A 21,039-nucleotide genomic window follows, 5' to 3' on the forward strand; every position below is an offset into this window, starting at 1 on the left:
TCAATTCCAAAATTACAGGTCTGAATTCCCTTCTACCTTGGTAAATCTATTTTCTTATCCCCCCCCCCCCATTTTGAGATCCATTTTCTGTTTCATTTTTGTTTCTGTTTTTCTTTTTCCAGAATGACAAAAGTTCAGAGTGAGAAGAGACTTTACTGTCATACTGACCAGCACATACTCAAAAAAGAATGCCTACTATTATACCCTGCAAGATACAGCCTTCACAACTCGTAACCTCCCAAGGCAATCAATTTCTATTTCTGAACTGTGTTCTAAGGAACACTCTATTCTCTAATTTAATGGTGATCCCTGATCCCTGATGGGACTGTCAGGAAGGATCAGGGACTTGTTTTCCCAGTCATAATGTTCAAACTGGTACACCCCATTTTTCTGCCAATTTCCATCTCTTGCTCAAGAAGTGATAATCAATTAACATTACTATTACAGCTTTGAAAGATGTGAAAATCTAATTCTCCATGGCTCTATTTAGAAACTTTGTGATTCTGAATCATAGTATGTCTACAGCAAAGGTCCCTTTCTGAGGCTCCCATTCTTTTAATGTCCCCAACCTATTCTACCTTACATGGTACCCTCTGGAACCTCATTTCTATACTTAACACTTTGACCTTCATATTTTATTTTATCCCCAAATTTCTTGCATATATTTTGCACTTATTTTGTACATACATGTGTCCCCCCAACCCAAATAGAATGCAAAATCCTTAAGGGTACGAGCTATCTTTTATCTTTATATCTCCCCAACAAGTGGTAGTGTAACATACTGGACAGAGAGCTGGCCTCAGACCTGGGTACCTATCCCACTTCTGACACATACTGGTTGAACTGTTCCTGGGCAAGTCACTTAATTCTTCAGTGTTCTAGGCAACTATATGAAATGCTGTAAGTGGAAGAGAAAGTACTGGCTTTACATTGGTAGAGGGAGTATCCTTATCATGACCTTCCACCAATGAAATTACAGGTCTAACCCTTATGCCTAACTCCATTCCATCTCCATACCCAGTATTTAATAGCTGATAAATAATCAGTGCTTAATAAATGATCACTGTATTGGATAGACTTTATATTTTAAAAGCAGGGTGGAATAATAGATAGAATTCTAGTCATGGAATCAGGAGGGTCTGAGTCCAAATCCTGTCATTGACATTTAATAGGTATGTAGCCCAGGGCAAGCCATTTAACTCCTAGATATTTCAGATGACTCTTTAAGTCACAGGTCCTTATCCCTATGATTTTTTTTTAATGTTCTCTCCTTGATCAAATAATCAATTTTATAGAAACCAGAAGAGTCCCTTATTTAATAAGAACTTCTTAAGCAATGATAAATAAGTTAGGCAGAAATAAAGTTCAGACCAATATTTTATATTAGCAATCACAATAAACTTAAAATGTATATGTAGATTTGAATATGAAAGGTCATACTATTAAAAATTAAGGCAGTTAAGTGGTGCAGTGGATAGAGTGCCAGGCCTGGAGTCAGGACCTGAGTTCAAATAAGAACTAGGAAAATCACTTAAGCCTGTTTGCCTCAGTTTCCTCATCTGTAAAGTGAGCTAGAGAAGGAAGTGGCACACCCAAGCCAGTATCTTTGACAAGAAAACCCCAAATGGGTCCATGAAGAATCAGATTTGACTGAAAAATGACTGAACCAATAAGAACAACTGAAAATTAGGAGAGAACAAGACCATGAACTTTTCACAGCTATACTTTCTGGAAAAGCTCTTATCCAAAACAAGGGATAGAGGTGATAATAAAAGAGAAAGTAGATCATTTCAATGACATTAAAAAAAAACCTTCCAAATTAACAAAATCAATGCAACTAGGATAAGAAGGAAAATATTTGCATCAAATTTCTTTGATAATGGTCTGATATCCAATGTATATATAGGGAATTTTCACAAATATATGAGATCAAGAAACATTTCCCAGATGATAAGAGGTCAAAGGATATGAGCAAAGAATTCCCCAAAGAAATGAAAAATATTAAGGGTAATGAAAGAAACTGTTTTAAATTACTAATAGGAAAAATGGAAATTAAAACAAAACAAAGCAAATAAGCCTAGGTTTGACCTCATACCAAGCAATGACAAAGACCACAAAAAATGGTATAGACAGTACTGGAATTGCTGTATAAAGATAGGCATGTTAATATAATTCATGGAACTATTGATTGGTTTGGCCATTCTTTTAAAAAATGTAATTCTGAGAGAAAGAGGGAAGGAGGAAGGGGGAGAGAGAGAGAGAGACAGAGACAGAGAGAGAGAGGCAGAGAGAGAGAGAGACAGAGAGAGACAGAGACAGAGAGACAGAGAGAGACGGAGAGAGAGGGAGGGAGGGAGACAGAGAGAGAGAGGGAGAGAGAGAGAGACAGAGAGAGAGAGAGAGAGAGAGAGAGAGGGAGAGAGAGAGAGAGAGAGAGAGGAGAGGGAGAAAGGAACCCATGTCCTTAGACACAGAGATCCCATGTCAAAGAGGTTAAGGACCTAAAGTTCACTGTTGATTAGGGAATGGCTTCTTTTTCTCACTCCTGGGGTACCGAGAAGCGAGCCTAGGAGGAGAGGAGAAAAGAAACTGGGCATTTGCAGATTTGACTGCCCTCTTGTGGCCATAGGTCATAGTACAGTTTAAAAAATTGGCTTAGTTTCTTCACAGCTCAGCTCTAAAATCTCCCATAGAAAGAGGATCCTTTCAGCTATTTGCATAAGCCTCCCAAATTACTTTGTGTATGTTTTGTATTTACTGTTCTGGAACATGATATCTTTCCCCTTTAGAATGTGTAAGGTCCTTGGGTGTTGAGGCTAATTTCTGTTGTTGTTGATGTTGGGGAGGTATCTCCAATACCAGGCACAATAGTGTATGCTTAACAAATGCTTGTGGAGTGAATGAATGAATGGAACCACCCTGTGCCTATGGCCCGAAGAGGGCCTGTAACTCAAACAGATGCCACCTGGTGACTAATTCAAATACCGTACTCAACAAATTAAGCTCTGGATCACTGGCACAATTTAAGAAAGGCTCGGTTCCTTTCTTAAACCTTTCTTCTTTTTTGAGTTGCAGAAGTATCACATTTATATTTAGAACCAGAAAGTTCCTCTAAGATAATTTGGTCTAAAATTTCAATCTGACAGATGAGGAAAGTAAATCCACAGAAGGGGCCACAAACAGCTCCCCAAAGGTCACACAGGTAAATAACTGTAGTGCTAAATATTGAACCCAAGTCTCTTGAATCCTAATCCAATAACATTTCCATACTAAGAAAGGAACAGTAGAGATCTAATTATATTATTAACTAGCCTGAAAAAAGGTTATTTTTGTGTTTATATAAGTAGCCATGTAGTACAGCAGATAGAGAACGGGACCTATAAGTTAGGAAAACATAAGTTCAAATCTAGCCTTGGACATTTAATAACTGTGTGATCCTGGAAAAGTCATTTAACCTCTGTCTTCCTCAGTTTCCTCAACTCCTAAATGGAGATGATAATAGCACCTACTTCCCAAAAATGTTGCAAGGATCAAATGAGATAATATTTATCAGGTGCTTAGCACATTGCCTGGCATATAGTGGACATTATATAAATATTATTATTATTATTACATAATGTTGTTGCTGTTATAAGAATTCAAGGCCAAGACAGGTGATTTGGCTTGTCCAAGGTCATACGCACAGTTAATAGCTGATCCTGAAATGTGACTTTGATTCTCTGAATCTAAAACAAGGTGGTTGTTTTTTTTCTCCAGTAATACCAGTACTATGTTCCCTGTTCTTAATTTTTAAGGAGAGGGAGAATGGAAGGTGAACAAATTAAAATGCTGCTATTCTGATGACTTACTTTCTCAAAACCGTAAAGGGATATTATTTACAAACCCATTCAATGCTACAACCAGGTGGTCCCAATTCCTGGGGAAGGGTTCAGGGATTCAGAGATCTTATGATATTACAAAGTCTCCCTGCCCATAATATTCTTTCTCTAACCCTAATCCCACCCTCATCCTTCTTGACAGATGGTTTTGCATTATCTGGGCTAGGTTTTCAGGTTCCTTTTAAAATTAATGATAATTTACACAGGAAATGTTTCATTTACATAGATCTTTGATAGAGGACAGGAATGCCTGGATTTAGGATACATCTGTCAAGGCCATATTTCCCTCAAACGCTTCTCCTCACTAATCTCTGGGCACTGAAGGTGATGCATAATTCACAAGCACTCAAATCACTGCCAAACTCTTCCTTGTGTTTTTATTAGCTCAGTCTCTAGATATGAAGAACCTGAAAAAATTCTCCCGCAAGACCTAGGTGTCCCTGAACCAAGGATTCTCAGCTACTTCTGCCATCTCGTGGCCAAAGGCAGGAAGTGCAGTTTTGTGGTTTTTCTTTTTTGTTTTTTTACTAAAACAGGTCTTGAAAGTTACTTTTTTCCCTAAAAGAGCATTTTCAACCCAGATTTCTAACCAGCAGTAAGGCAGCAACCATGATTTCTGAGGAGAAAATAAAACTAGTGAGGATATATTAACATAAGGGTCTATCATATATATGACAATGATAACTCATTTATGTAAATATTAAAGTAAGCATACATTTCATTTGGGCTTCACAACAATAACCATGGGTGATACATAGGGCTATAGACGTTATTAACACCATTTTAGAAATGAGGAAAAAGACTGAAATAAACAATAATATGATGTATAAGTGTCATAGGCAGTATGGACTCCTTGTCCAGTCCACCATCAACAACATCACCCTTCCTTGCTGAACATTTTTCTGCCCCACTCAATCCATCACCAAAAATTTACTGATCACTTACTACATACACAGGCAGCTTGGTGGTGCAGTGGACAGAGCCAGGCCTGGAGTCAGGAAGACCTAAGTCCAAATCTGGTCTCAGGCACTTACTAGCTGTATGACCCTGGGCAAGTAACTTAGCCCTGTTTGCCTCCGTTTCCTCACCTGTAAAATGAGCTGTAAAAGGAAATGGAAAACCACTCTAGTAAATTTGCCAAGAAATCCCCAATATGGGGTCATGGAGAGTTGGACATGACTGAAATAAATGAACATCAACACTATACAAAACACTGTAGGGAAGTGGGGAATACAGAAGAGCAAACTTCAATGGGTGATAACCAAAACCATGAAGCTACAGATGGACAAAAGGAAATGGGGCCAGAGAAGAAGCCTTTGTTAGGAAGTCACTGGTGACTTCTGATAGAGTATTTTCCTTAAAGTGGTTGGTAAGAAAGCCCGTCTATAGTAAGCTAAGGAGTAGGTGTGTGACAATGAGTGGAGTATTGGTTGAGATAGCTTCTGAGAATCCTTCTGATGCTGAGATCCCATGATTCTGTGCTACTTTATGTACCAAGTACTCACTACATATGAAGACACAGTCTCTCCTCTCAAGAAACACATAACTGTGTTAGGGAGGCAAATCTATCAGACAAAACACATGGAAAATTTACCCAAATGTACCAAATTATGTGGAATGTCATTAAATGCAATTTGAGACCAGAAAATACAGAAAGTATTGTACGCTAAAACACTAGCAAAAGTGGGAGAGTAAGATTGCCTAGATGGACCCCCCTGGACAGCTGCCCATCATCCAAGGATCATCTCCTAGTAACCATCCCTGAGGGTGTCACAGAAGCAGAAGCCTCCCTTCCACAGATGCTACAGACTACTCTGGTTGACAAAGATGTGCTCCTAGTGCCCCCAAGAGAGTCTCCCCATGACTCCTGCTTTAAGATCGTGTGTCAATTACCCAAGGACCAGGCTAATTAATTACAAAGAGGCTCATCACCAGGGGGGTGGTTAGTCATGGATTATTTTTTCAGTCACCATTGCTCATGAATTCAACTATTAAAATGCCAAATGATCATGAAAGGAGGAGATATAGCTATAAAAGCAGAGATCCTTGAAGTAATGAAGGCAGATTTGCTAGACGGGGCAGACTCAGATGATCAAATTTCCTTGAAAGCCAAATAGACGAGAACTTTTCATCTAACAGTGTGTATTATAGTTATTGTTACTATAAATTCCATTGGTTGAGGGACCAAATATTAATTAGACTTTGTTTTTGCCTGGCACCTAGCACACAGAACTTACTTTTAATCAACTTTTGTTCAATGGTTTGGACTTCCTATGATGGGAAACACATTGAGCATGGGGTAGATAGAGATTTGGACTTGAAATACAGAAAGTTGTGGTCCATTCACCACTCAGGAACTTACTAGATATCTGAAGATGAACAAGGCCTATCAGAAGCTCAGTTTCCTTATCTGTAAAATATGGGTAAGAATAATTTCCCTCACATCACTGGTTTGCTATGAGGAATGTATTGTATAAACCCTTAAAGCACTCTGTAAATGTGAGCTCTAGGTGTCACGTTTTAAGGACACTAATAAACTAAATGATATTCATTAGAAAACAGCAAGCGTGCTGAAGAACATGGCGATCATAACATATGAGGAAGTTGAAAAAACAAATATATTTACTTTGAAAAGGGAGTAGGGCAGGGAGAATTAGATAGCTATCTTCAAGTATTTCTGGGTCAGTCAGACTCTCAAATATGACAGAGGAATTCGATTTGTTCTACTTGGCCTGAGAGATGGTAGAAGTAGAAAGAATGGTTAGAACATGCTGAAAGGCAAATTTAGGATTGTGTATAAGAAAAAAATGTTCCCTGGAAATTTGAGCTATTCCAATGTGGAATGGGCTAACCAGGTGGTTATGGGTTTCTCTTTCCAGGAAGGAGAAGAAGGAAAAGATAGAGAAGGAAGAGGATAAGGGGACAAAGTGGGAGAAGGTAAGAGGAGGGGGAGAAGGAGGAATGTTAAAATAATCAAGTACATTTTTCAGGGCTTTAAAAAGCACTTTCTATGCATTCTCTCATTTGAGCCTTACAATGACCTAATTAGGTAGGCACTGCAGGTACCATCACCCACATTTACTGACAAGCAAACTGAGCTCATAGAGGTTAAATTACTTATCCAAGGTCATACCGCTAATTTGTGATCAAGATGAAGTTAAAACCCAGGTCTTTTTGACGCCTAGCTTGACTCACTACTACTTACTGCCCTTTAAGAAGTCAGTCTTCTAGATTTTTTCATGTGTAGAAATGTGTATGTAACAATAATTACTATTTAATTGCAAATAAATTCATTTTAGTTCAGATGATTAGAGCAGCATCCTAGGATATATAAGATCTAACTCTTTATTCCTGAATGACCAATAAATGTCATAGGGTTCCATGGTACAGATCAGGGTTTTTCACGATACAGTGTAATCCCCTTATTACTGCTTCCACCAGCCACATCCGTGCTATGATTTATTTAGTAATTATGGGAAATTAGATTGGATGGCTAACAATATCCATTAAAACTAGGTGAGAGGTGATAAAGGTTTAATTTCGAATAATTGTAAAACAGATGGAAAATAGGGACCAATGTGAGAAATACCAGGAGAGTAGAATCCAATTGGTGACTGAAAGACTGTCTTTACCTTTAGTGAATGTATTCAAACACTGCCTTTATCACTTATTATATCTGTGACCATAAGGAAGTCATAAACTCCAATCTTTTCATCTCTACAGTGACAAGAATTACAATGCTAGTACCTGCCTCACAGGAATGCTGTGACATTCAAATATATATCAACATTGCTTTTAAGACATTAGATGATCTATGTACATTCTAGCTTTATTATTGGATGTGGGGGCTCAGAGAAAAGAGGAATCACAAAGTTTATTGAAGGAAATAATGAATGAACACTATGGATTCATTATTAATTTCCAAAGAGTCACTCCTCAAGGACACCAAGTAACTCCAGAATACTAGGCCAAAGGGCAAGACCCCTCTTGTTCCAATGGGGAAGTTTCTTCACTACAAAAGCTCTATATGTAGAAAGTCATAGCTATGCCTCCATTTTTTTAATTCTAAGGATTAAAATACACAAAATAAATAACACAAAATTATCTTTTCTCTTTACCTCCTACCATTCATTTTCCTGCTTCCATGGCATCGCCCTCAATATTTACTTCAACACCTGCAATAGATTTCCTATGCCAGTCTCCACTTTTCCAAAGTATATTCTTCCCAAAAGCGCCAGACCATATGCCATCTCCTTGATAGAGACCTCCTTGATTCTCTCCTGCTCACCCTACATGCCAGAAGTGATTCCATGAGCCAACATCAACTTTTCGTCATTCATACAGTACAAATGACCCCTGAAAGTTGTGCTCTCATGATTTACTTAGATACTATTTAAAACTAAAGAAGAATGGAAGGAAGTATGGTTTTGAGAGCACTTTGGACATTATACATCATGTCATTGTTAGATATATCTTATTCTTTCCATCAGATCAATTGTTACAAAGGCAAAAAAAATTCTCTTTTTATCTCTCAGCAATTAGCATCCAACAAGTCTTTTAAAGTATTTTCAGAATTTAATTGAATAGAATTACTGGTCAGTAATGTGCAGGCAGTCAGATGCTAGATAATTCTTTCCTATATCAATAACAATAGATTCCTCATTCTTTAGTATTACCTACCTTTCTAGTATTTTCCATTTGGACTGTATGGATGACTAAAATTGACTTTGGTTCATTTTTCTTTATTTTAAGTTATATGTAGAAAAATGTAATTAATTATAACACTAAGAAAAAAAGCTATAGAAATGTTGTAAATACTGAGCATATAAAAAAAAACCTTCTCATATGCCTGCCTCAATCTATCAAAATCCATCCTTTATTGAGAAGTCATTTAAAACTAAAAGAGAATTAAAGCAAGTGTTGTTCAGCATATGCTAACAAACAGAGAGGATTTCTGACCAGCAGCGATCTCAAGGACCACATGGAAAGGTGGAAGGCTAACATTTCCACATGAGAAACAGAACACAAAGTAAACTTAATGTACTTTTTTTCCTTAATCTCTGACCAAGACCAGTAAGGACAGAAGGCTTGAGCCCCTCTTCCTCGTTCCCTTTATATGTGGCAGAGGCTTCTCAATAGCTGTTTTTGTCTTTGTTTTTAATATCTCACCCTCAGCTGTTCCATAAGAATTACACACAGACTTTGTGCACCATTTGCCAGAATCAAACAAATCCATTAAAAACTACTCCAGTCCAATAATAGCACATTATTGTTAGTAGGGCTTTGCAGTGACTGAAGGACAGAGTGGCACTTCAGAAAAAATAAAAAGCACCTTAAATGAACCCAGCAAACATCTCCTTTGATTTGTAGACCAGGTGCCGAAATATTTTGGCCAAAAATCAGCCTGACTCACCTTCAGAGGAGAAATGTGGGACTGCAAGACATATCCATGCACATTTTCTATTTGTGACAGGTTCTTCTCAGACACATGAACAAGTTCAGGTCCTCTTACTTCATGGGTTAGACGAGGTAAAGTATGATCATGTGGGACATCTTCATCTTGATAGCGATACTTCTGGGAAAAAGGAAAAAGGCATCAGTTCTGGGAAAGGGTGAAACTCTGAAAACCACAGATCACTCATTCACTAAGCCCTGACATCAAATCGACAAGACTGTCATTTTTGCTCAACAAGCATCGTTTATAGTCTCAGCTGGAGGCCAGCCATTCTCCAGGACAAGCACTTTGGGTATTGAACATGATATAATTGGTACCTGAAGCAAATTGCATCATAAATAGGCAGGTGGTGGAGTGGAAAGAGAGCTGGACATGGTGCATGAGACCTGGTCCAGTTTGGGCCTAGCTCCTACGTATTTAGGATGATTCATCTCAGATATGTCACCTTTCCTCTCTGAGATTATCTGATCTTTGGTAAGACTGAGATAATATACCTTACATAGTAGCATTGTAGACTAAAGCATTCATAGAGAAATACACACCACTATTATCAGCATTCATCTTAAAGGCCTGCTTATGATCCATAATGTTAGGTGCAAAGCAACTTGAGGGAGACATAAGAGGCTTCATGTGCCAGGAAATAAAAACCAACACAACCACTGTCCCCACTCACATCCTGATGGGGACAACCCAGAAAAAGTGAACTTGAGAGTCTTAGGAATGGCAGAGCCCCTCAGACTAAAGAGTACTGCTTCCAGACCCGCCCCTAAAGACATCTTTTCTTCGTCACCACCAATGACTACTGACCGAATGTGACCAATAGGCAGATAGGTAAAGAAGTCCTACAAGTAGCAGGAAATAATCATTCCTGCTTGCAGATTAGCCCTGACAGGGATCATCTGGGTAAATGATTCCCACAGAGAATGCTCCAGACATGCCTACCGATAGTCACCCAGATGGCACAGACAGGACAGGTAAGGCAGCCCACCTGAAGCAGCAAGAAACCTAGGTGAAGAGGCAGGAAATAGTATACGCCAGGCAAGTCAGACTACCAGCAGCCCCTTGACTCATGCTTCTCAGATCCTCAGATGAGGGACAGCCCATCCCCTGAACCCCAGAGGCTTGGGAATAGTGATGCTTCTAGGTCAGCACCCTTAAAGAGTATCCTAGGTAGCAATACTGCGTGGGTGCTACAACTACAGCTACTGAAAACCTATAAAAGAAAAATCTTGCCACCAAAGTCCTTGCCTCAAAACCAGATGGTTCAATATCAAAAACAGTTATAATTTTATTAGTGGAAATAACATTAAAGAAGAAACAGAAACATCTCCTCTGCCAATGCACCCTAAGAATCATGGGACTTTTCCATCATACTTATAGCTGAAGCCATCCATATTTATTTGTTGTCTCTGCCATTTGAAAGTGAACTTCCTAAGAGCAAGGGCTGCTTCCTTTTCCTATTTGTGTGCCCAATGCTAGGCACAGTGCTTTACACATAGCAAATGTTTGATAAATGTTTTATTCATTCATTCATTTATGGACACTCAACATATTCTTGGTCCCTTTTCTATTTTTCTTTTTCTTTTGCTTTTTGGAGGGGGAAAGGTAGGGCAACTGGGGCTGTGACATGCCCAGGGTCACATGGCTATTTTTGTGTTAAGTGTCTGAGCCCAGATTTGATCTCCAGGTCATCTCAACTCTTGGGCCAGTGCTCTTACTCACTGTACCACCTGGCCGCCCCTAAGCAATTGGGGTTAAGTGACTTGCTCAAGGTTACATGGCCAGGTGTTTCTGGGTGGGTGCTAAGTGTCTGAGCCCGGGATTCTATCCCCAGGTCATCCCAACACTGGAGCCAGTGCTCTTACTCGCTGTGCTACCTGGCCACCCCTAAGAAATATGTTTTTTTCCTACTTCTTTGAAGAGTTGACCATCAGCTTGGTTTTTTTTTTTAAAGCAGTCAGGGTTAAGTAACTTGTGCAAGGTTATTTCTGGGTGTGGTGCTAAGTATCTGAGCCTGGATTTGATCCCCAGGTCATCCCGACACTGGAGCTGGTGCTCTTACGGGCTGAGCCACCTGGCCACCCCTGTGGCTTGTACTTTCATTGTTCCATGGATAATTGGTATCATCAGGCCCCCTTGTGGATGAGCCTGGATATTTACTCTAGATCTGCTGACCTAGGCATTGTTAATGGCTGTGTAAGCCTTTTACCCAGTTTGAAGCTCTCCTGTCTCCTACTCTTGCTTTCAGAATAAAAGCAGTGGATATTCACTTGTTTGTCAGAAAGAAGTCAGGCATGGGTTGTTGCTGACAGTTTCAAATCGCCTGTGTCACAAAGCATAAAGATTCACATTCCTTGTATATCAAAGGGGAATTCACCAAAATGAAATGAATTCCAGGAATCTACCAGGAGGAGGATTCTGAAAGCTTTAAAAAAGGAGCATTTATCAGTGTATACATATATTAGTTTATCTCCCCTATAATGTTCAGATGTTGACAAATCAAAAAAATAAGTTTTTGAACTTGTGAAAGATCATAATGGGCTTGTTTTGCATAGCTTCCTTTCTTGATACCCAAGGCCTGTGCCACTGGCAGACAAATCATTAACTTAGACATTAAAAGCCAGTTTTCTTCTGTAGACAATGGCAAAAAAGTTGCCTTTACATGTTAATTAATTCCATTATTAGATGCTTGTAAAGTCAAATACTGGTCCAAAGAACCCCACAGCATTGCATAAACACTATTTTTCCTGATACCTGAGGAAGCTCTCAAACAGGATTTTCCTTATTTGTGTAGTTGGTAAGCATTCTGCATCTAATTTGGTTAGGGATCATGAGTTTAAAGCTAGAAGGGCACTAGAAGTTTTCTTGTCTAACCCCTCATTTTATAAATGAATCAATCAAGTACAAGAGTAAGAAACTTCCCTGAGTCTAACTCCACATTCAAAGACTCATACTACCACACCATATGAAAGTAATTTCAGAGAGAGCTAGGTATTTTTTGTTTTGATTGCATGTTTCTGTGACTGAGTAGATGATAGACTTGACACCCAGGTGCCCAAGATGCAAAATTGAACTAACTATAAGACATAGCAAGGGAGTGGCCAGGTAGGACAGTGAGTAAGAGCACTGGCCCCAGAGTCGGGATGACCTGGGATGGAATCCAGGCTCAGACACTTAGCACCCACCCAGAAACACCTGGCCATGTAACCTTGAGCAAGTTATTTAACCCCAATTGCTTAGAGGCAGCCAGGTGGTGCAGTGAGTAAGAGCACCGGCCCAAGAGTTGGGATGACCTGGGATCAAATCCGGGCTCTGATACTTAGCACCACACCCAGAAATAACTGACCATGTAACCTTGAGCAAGTTACTTAACCCCAATTGCTTTAAAAAAAAAAGACATAGCAACTTCTATCTACAGGTCTACAAGAGGGGAAAGAAGACAGCTTGCTTGCTTTGCCCTTTAGTGCGCTCTCTTGTCAACCCTTGCAGCAGGATAACTCAGCATCACTACAACACATGTCATTCTGAAGACCTGTGATTTTGTTCCTTTGAGTGTTCCTTTCTCCAAGGCTGATGTCAACCCCTTCCAAACTCAGGATATGGTTTCATGAGTAGTTCTGATAAAAAATGATTGATGGCTTGATTTTTCATGATGTTTCCTACTTAACTAAGCAAGTCAAAAGTAAAGATAACACACTGGCCAGCAGCCAACTGGTACCCAAAGCCTTCTCATCTGGTAGGCTCTTCCAGAGCCTGTTTACCATTGAAATAGACTTCAAGAATCTAGGGTTACCTCTACACTATGTTACATATTAGTGAGAGTATGGAATTAGAATTATGTATTTCTCTTTCTTATCACATGCCAATTACAGAAAGATGCCTGATGCCAGTCAAGTATGCAAGAAAAAGATAATCCTTTTCTTTAGTCTATTTTATCTATGATGAATATAATGAAGGGGAACAAGGGCATAAGATCAAGACACACATGTGCATTTGTGCTCTGAGAAGGGAGTAATGGGAGATCTAATAGCCTCTTCATTTAGACCACATGACTCATCCACTCCTTTCTCAGTTTCCATCCTTGAGCCTCCCCTCAATGAAGAAGAGAAGTCTAATTGACTTCTACATGTTTAGCCATGCTAAAACAAAACACCCTGAATGTAGTAGAAAGAACACTAGACCAGGAGTCATGTGGAAACTCCTTCTCCCTTAGCTCTAATTTCCTTATTTGTAAAATGGGGGTGACTTCACCATTGGTATGTCCTCATCAGTGTGCTGTAAGGGCCAAATATGATCTTACATCTAAAGTAGTTTGCAAGCTTTAAAACACTATCTATCCTCCTGGGAAGAGGGAAAGGAAGGTGGTAGCAGTAGAAATAAAAGTCATTCTCCCAGCTAAGACACTAATTAGATTTGTGATCTTGGGAAAGTCATTTCACCTTTTGGAACATCTATTATGGCATCTACACATGACATTTTGCACTTGCACTACCTATTCCATAGCATTGTTCAAATTAAAGTGTTTTATCAACCCAAATGTGCTTTAGAAATGAGAGTTATTTCTCTTTTTTCCTCCTTTAAAATGAGAAATTTGAACTAGTAAAGTATTGACCGTAGATTTGGAATCAGATCTACTCCTAAATGCCTGCATGAGGTTGGTAAAATAGTTTCACCTCTCAGGGCCTCAAAACTATCAAATAAGGAGATTGAACTACACCTCTAAGGTCATTCCCAGCTCTGAAACCTATGATTCCAATAAGCTGCACATAAGAAGCATATAGGGTTGAAGAAATGGGATTTTCAGGTGGATAAGAATTTTAGCAATCAAAATTAACCATTCAATTAACCTATGAAAAGGACCAGATGATCACTTAGAATCTTTTAGTCCTTAACCAATATTCTGAGGGAGTGAAGCTAGTAATATAGAAAACATCTTATGTGGTCCCAGGCTTTCACTAAATGATCAAAGAATAGTTCTGCAAGCTGGCACACAGTAACTGCCTTGGGAAATATCTGCATCCCAACACAGGGGTGAGCATTGCTTCCCACACTCAGCAGAGGTTGGCTTTTTGATCCCATGGTAAAGACAGGGAGGAGGAGGGGAAACACTGAGCTAATGAGTGAGAAGGGAGTTAAAGAATGAATGAACAGCTCACAACTTGAAAAGAGAATGAAAACAGAAGGAATGGGGGAGTTAGAAGGGGAAAGATAACTGGGATCGAGTTACCCCAGGCAACACAATCCTGAAAAGAAAAACAGTAAGCAAGAAAACTCATAAAGGTGACAGGGTGAAATGAACATTTTCCTCCTTCACCAGCTTCCTTTCAAAAATGCTAAATAAGGACAATGTGGCAGCAAAAAAGAGAGGCTGGAGAGCTCCTTGAGGGCAAAGATCATATCCTAGGCATCTTTACATTCTCCACAGTGCGTAGCTTGTAACTGGTAGGAAACAAATATTTAATTTCATGTACCCTTGTACCCTTCCTGCTCCTCTCTCCATTTTCATCGCCCACAGTGAAATTTGAGCACCTGCTCATTAGCCCCATAACCCAATCCTCCCCTGAATTCTGGTCTCTTTACTCATGGCTCCCTTTCACCTCTAGAATCCTGAAAGCATACAGGATAGTCAAGATTTAACCTGAAGAAAAATGTCCTTGGGGTTGTGGGAAAACTTAAGACTTGGGTGCAGATCCCACCTCTGACACTTAGTAAATGTGATCAAAGTCATTTAAATTCTTCAAGCCTCAGCTTCCTCATCTATAAAATGTGAGTAATAATACATGAGGTAGTCACATAAAACTGATGCAAGGCTTAAATAAGATAATAAGTGTGAATGAGCAGGACCAAGAGAATGTTATAGACACTAGCAGCAGTCCTGTTTTAAGAACAACTTTGAGTGAATAATTCATTTTGACTATTATAAATACATAAATTAACCACAAAGAACATATGAAGGAAGACACTATCTGATTGCAAAAAAGAACTGATAAATAGAAGCATATATAGAATGACTTTACATGTATGTGTATATATGTGTGTGTCTGGTGAGGGAGGAGAGAAAAAGTGATAAAAGAAATTTACATGATACTTCTATTATATATTTTAAAGGAACAACAAGTTGTACATAATATATTTGCAGTTTCATGTGAAATCATCTTTTTTTATTGTACTGTTATGAAAATGCTTGCTTTATTCCATAAAATTAACTTTTTGAAATAATGTAGGGTGTCCCAAAATTCTTAGAGCAGTTTTAAGGTTTGATAGTTTAAAAACTGTAAGTTTAGCCACATTACACTGCATTAACACTTTTGGAATACTTTGTTCATTCCAGTTATCCTTGATCAATAAGACTATGAAATACTTAGCACTGTGTCAAACACTAGCAATACAAAAATTCCCTTCAAACAAAAACTGTTCCTGCCCTCAAGAAGCGTGTGGTATAATCTTTGCAGGAAAGGAATCAGTACTTAGACCAACATATGATAACCATTTCTGTTTCTGTTGCAGATGAATTATAGTATTACATTTAGTATAGTATTTAGTAGTATATTATTGTATTATATTATTTCTTATGAAACACGCACCTGGCCTACTTACTGTCTCTTGAAGTTACCAAGGAGTTTTTTTTCACATGCCTAACTTTGTTCATTCAGTTTCCTCTACCTGAGGAATTTTCTTTCTTCAAAGTCCTACCCATTCCTCAGTGAACCAAGTTAAATTTCCATTTCCCCATCAAGCTTTCTGAAGGATTTCAGGCTTGCTTCCTCTACTGAATGCTACCACCACTGTAAATGTCAGTAACTTGACTATCACTGAAATCATCAAATTAATGTGTGATCTCACTAATCAATTTGGATTGCAATCCATCAGGTTTGCCCATCCTGTGCAGCCTTCAACTATGCCCTCCCACAAGTTTACCACAATGGGCCAGTCCAATCTTCTAGGGTTCTTCCTCCGTTTCTTCCACCAGTCTGAGAATACCTGTTTAATCCTCTGGTCATCCACCTTACATCTCTCCCTTTTTCCACATGAACAGCCTTGATGACATATTCTATAGCTGTTTTTCATCAGAATTCTTCATTTGCTAAATGCTGAAACCTGTCCACATGCACATTGACTCTGACTATTTCTTTGATTCTATTTTATATTTATTTTTAATCCTTCAGAGAGAAATTCATTCCATCTCATTGCCATATAGAAACCAGAAGAATCTACCACCTATTGCTTATAAATTGTCTTTTCTTTGTATATCTATTCCTGCCAAGTGATGAATCATAGAATCAGAAATGGTTGGAATCCTGCCACTGGCACTGTTTTGCTATGAAAATGTCACAATAGCTTTGTTTCTCAGTTTCTTTAACCATTAACTAGAACACAGCAAAACCAGACCCTACCCAGGTATCTTGTTATCTGACTTGTGGCTGTCCCCATTTCCCTCTTCTTGGGACAATCATCTCTCCAGATTCTATCTCCAAAGATAACTCTGCCGTCTTTGAGTTACTTCTCTCAGCTTTGAAACTCTAAAGAGATGGCATTGCCCTGATTAATAAATGAGTACAACTTTACAACTTACCTAACGAACTATAGATAGATATAGATATAGATATATGGATATGGATATGGATAAAGGATATATGGATATGGATATGGATAAAGACAGAGATAGAGATGATAGAGACAGAAACAGAGATAGACATAGAAACAGAGACAGAGATAGAGACAGAGACAGAGACAGAGATAGAGACAGAGATAGATACAGTTGGTTAGAACTAGCCAAAAAGCCACAGGAAATCAAGGTCCTCCTTGACTAGCTTCCTGATGCCACTTTCTCCCTGAACTCATTTCATACTTTTCTGCTGGGAATAATTATGAAACCTATACTACCACTTCTATGGAAATAGCATCAATCAATTAATTAGAATATGTTAAGTGATTGGTTAAAGTGCTGGGATCTATGGTAAGGGCTGAGGATGCAAAAAAAAAAAAAGAAGAAAAAGAAAAAACAGTCCTTACCTCCAGGGACCTTCGATTTTAATGGAGGAGATAATATGTGTATAAATAAGCATATCTAAGATAAATATAGAATAGAAAGAAGGTAACTTGAGATATAAAATAATGTAATAGAATGAATCTAGTGATTGTCCTTTGATTTCAATACCTATAACTTCCTATCTAGAACAAATTTCCTTTCCCTGGAAAACATTCCCTGATACACATTGTTTCCTCCTATAGTAGCTACTAATATTTGTATAACACTTGAAGATTTGCAAATCACTTTCCACAAATATTCTTGCATTTTACCCTCATAACAATTCTGGAAGTTAGGTGCTATGAGTATACCCATTTGACAAGTAAAAGAAGTGAAGTAGATATAAGATGAGTCAGAGTCTGGATTTGCACTCAGGTCTTTCTGAGTCCAGGTACAGGAATCCACCCACTGCATCAATTAAATGCTTCTATATCCCATTAGAATGGAAGCCCCTTGAGGCCAAGAACTCTGATTTTAGTTTTAGTGTTCTAATCCCCAGTGCCTATCACAGTGCCTGGTATATAGCAGGAGCTTAATAAATGCTTTTAACAGTCACTCACTTGTTCAAATAATGAAACCTATATCTCGCAATGTTATTCTGAGATGCTGATATGATAATCCATGTCAGGTATTTGTAAACCTAAAAGTAGTATTTAAGTGTCAGCTATTACTATTCTCTCTTAGGGCTCTCACCAGGCTATAAGCACCTGAAGGGCAGGGAACAAGACTCAAGTTGCTTTTGGTTGCCCCTTGAAGTCACACCCTCTGGCTCTTTACCCATGGGACCTTAGTCAAATCATTGAAGCTTTCTGTACCTCAATTTCCTCATACACAAGAAGATGGATGATGTCATCTTTTAAGTTCCTTCTAACTCTCAGTTAGGAATTCTTATCATTTTCTCTGTCAAGGACCCCACCAGCAGTCTAGAGGAGCCAAGAGGTCCCTTATCAGAATGCTATGTGTTGGCTACATTCATAACTGAAAGGAATACTTAATTCATTTAGAGGTTAGTGAAAATAAATATGCTTTTCCTTCTTATTGAAGTTCACAGAACCCTTGAATGTCTCTATGGACCTCCACACTAAGAATCCATGCTCTAAATCAATGATGCATGTGGAAATATTTTGAAAACAAAACTATGTCATGAGAATGCATCCAGAAAAGGAATTGATAAATATATGATAAACTGATGTAATAAATTGATAAAGTATGTAGTGACTGATTTTATGTATATAAATATATGTGTGTGAATATATATATATATATATATATATATATATATATATACACACATATCTGTGTCTAATAGTAGTCATCCCTATGGTAGGGAGAGGGGGAAAAGAAAAAAACATTTACATTAAATTAAATTAAATATATTATTATATATTTAAAAGGAATAGCAAACTGTACATAATGGATTTGCAGTTTCATATGCAAATATCCTTTTTATTCCATAAATTAAAAAATAAAAATTATATGAAAAAGAATGTTATTAATGCTATAGAATTTTATGTAAAATTGTATATGGGAGTGAGTATGGTATAATCTAGAAGAATTGAATTCAAGTGTTATTTCTGACATATACTAGATGTACAACCTTGAGCAAATTATATAACCTTTTAGTTCCCAAGCAACTTTCTAAGACTATACACCAAAGACAATTGCTTTCTGCATCAGTAGAGGGAGCTTCAAGGCTCAGAAATTCCCCACAATGAAATCACAAGTCCAGACCCAAATAATTAAAATGAAAATGAGTAATAAAGGAAATAACAATTCTTATTTTCTTCTGTAGCAAAATGCACTCCTTCCCAACTCTGCTTATTCCCACCCATAAAAACAAGCTTTTGATCTGTAAAATTCTCATACAAAGCATCAGTCACATATTTGGGTGAAATACAAGGTCTCTGAAACAAGGAATCAGATAGCAAATAGAGTAACCTCTAACTAATGTGGAAGAATCTAAAGAATAGGGAAAACAGTTGAGATTAAATTGTCTATCACCTAAAATGACTTCCTTTCACCTCATTGAGGTGAAAAGTATTCACTGAGATAGACCATCTTGGCTATTACTTCATAAAATTATTGGATCTTCTAGTTAGGTCTTTAGAGATCAAGTAATCCTACCTTTACCAATAACCTTTAGGCAGCTGAGTGTCACAGACATGAAGTGACTTTCCTACAGTAAAGAAGATACTGACCTTTCCCCTGGGAGCTTCAAATTCAGCAAATGACCAACACATGTACATAAATAATTCCAATACAAAAGACAATGATATTGACAGGCAAAACATCAATAAAGCACAAGGAAAATTAGAGAAATGGGAAGTCAGGGAGGATCTTCTGGGAGATGGCCTTTGAAGGAAAAGAAGGATTTGAGCATACGAAGTAGAGCAGTATTTTCTATTCTAGATAGCAAACAATGACCTAGTATTTTAGGGTCATATAAGCTACAGATAAAAGGGGATCACAGTGGCCATATAGTTTAACCCATGCATTTTGCAAATGAAGAGACTGAGGCCTAAGGAGATCAAATGACTTGGCCAAGGTCACACAGACAGTGTTAAGAACACTTGGAGCTGAATTTCAAAATAGCAACACTCATTGACATATCAATAACCATAGATACAACCCCAAGCTCTCTGACTCCAGAGGCAGTACTGCTACACCAAACAGGCCTGGCTAATGCCTGCAATATGGAATATGATGAACAAAGTCAGTAGAATGTGAGCTACTTGAAAGCATGGGCTATGTTTTTGCCCTTCCATCCAGTGCCTAGAACCTATGAAGTATCTTTTTGGCAAATGTTTGTTGATTGACTTTCTTTTCCCACTTCAGCTCCAAATGCAGAATACATTCAAACAATACCTCAAACCTTAATCACAAGGTCTTCCAGGTAAGAGAGAGAGAGGGATAGGCTCATAAATGGTTAGGAGGGTAAAATTTATCGAGTTTGTATGGAATAGTAGCCACTGTCTTTCAAATTTACCTACTCTGGTATTTACTTACTTCCCTCTTGGGTTTAGGGAAGGATTCCTCTTAAAATGCTCCATCTATTGTTTTTAACATTTCCATTCAGTGCATACCTTATTGTAAAGCCCAGAAAGGGCAATATCTGCCTCTTCTTGTCCCTGCTTTCCCCTATCTTATTCTGTTCATTCATCTCCCTCTTTGCCCTATGTCTCCCGCATTAAATGAGGTGCTGTACTCTATGAGCGAAGCAGAATTGCAGTAACTCAAAAGAAATGTGAGATGTGTAAATTTAGAGACAACTCCACTCTCAATGTTCATATGGACTATTTTTGCCCTACCTGTGGCTGAGCCTTCCGAGCTCATATTGGTCTGATCAGCCACAGTTGGACACACTGAACCTTGACTCTAACATAGTGTCTAACATTTTGGTCCTCTTGAGAACAAAGCACAACAACCACTACCACTCTAGTCCATTCTCTAACTTCTTTGGGCAAGACAGGAGGGGGCTGTACTTGATATTAAACTTGAAAAAAAAATCACAAGATCATAGATCTAGACTTGAGAGGAGATTTTGAAAGAGGTCCCAGTAGCCACCTTATACAATAACCTCTTTTTTTTTTCTGAAGAGACTGTGGTCCATTTAAGTCATATGACTTGCTCAGTGTTGCAAAGGCAGTATGTACCAATAGGTGAACCTGAACACAGGA

General features: G+C 38.3%; 1 protein-coding gene across 15 annotated transcripts in view; it reads right to left on the reverse strand.

The window, feature by feature from the left end:
- DLG2 (discs large MAGUK scaffold protein 2) overlaps positions 1-21,039 on the reverse strand; it is a 2,470,643-nt gene that overhangs the window by 1,364,492 nt on the left and 1,085,112 nt on the right. For 13 of the 15 annotated variants that reach the window (XM_069070968.1, XM_069070969.1, XM_069070964.1 and 10 more), the window contains one exon: positions 9,292-9,453. In XM_069070968.1, the coding sequence (XP_068927069.1) occupies positions 9,292-9,453 (162 nt within the window). The remainder of the gene's footprint in view (positions 1-9,291; positions 9,454-21,039) is intronic. The other 2 variants (XM_069070963.1, XM_069070975.1) reach the window with 1 other exon arrangement.

The sequence above is a fragment of the Petaurus breviceps genome, unplaced genomic scaffold (assembly GCF_028583685.1).
Source record: "Petaurus breviceps papuanus isolate PSGF00001 unplaced genomic scaffold, PetGlider_PUasm1.0 90823, whole genome shotgun sequence".
NCBI classification, from domain to species: domain Eukaryota; kingdom Metazoa; phylum Chordata; class Mammalia; order Diprotodontia; family Petauridae; genus Petaurus; species Petaurus breviceps.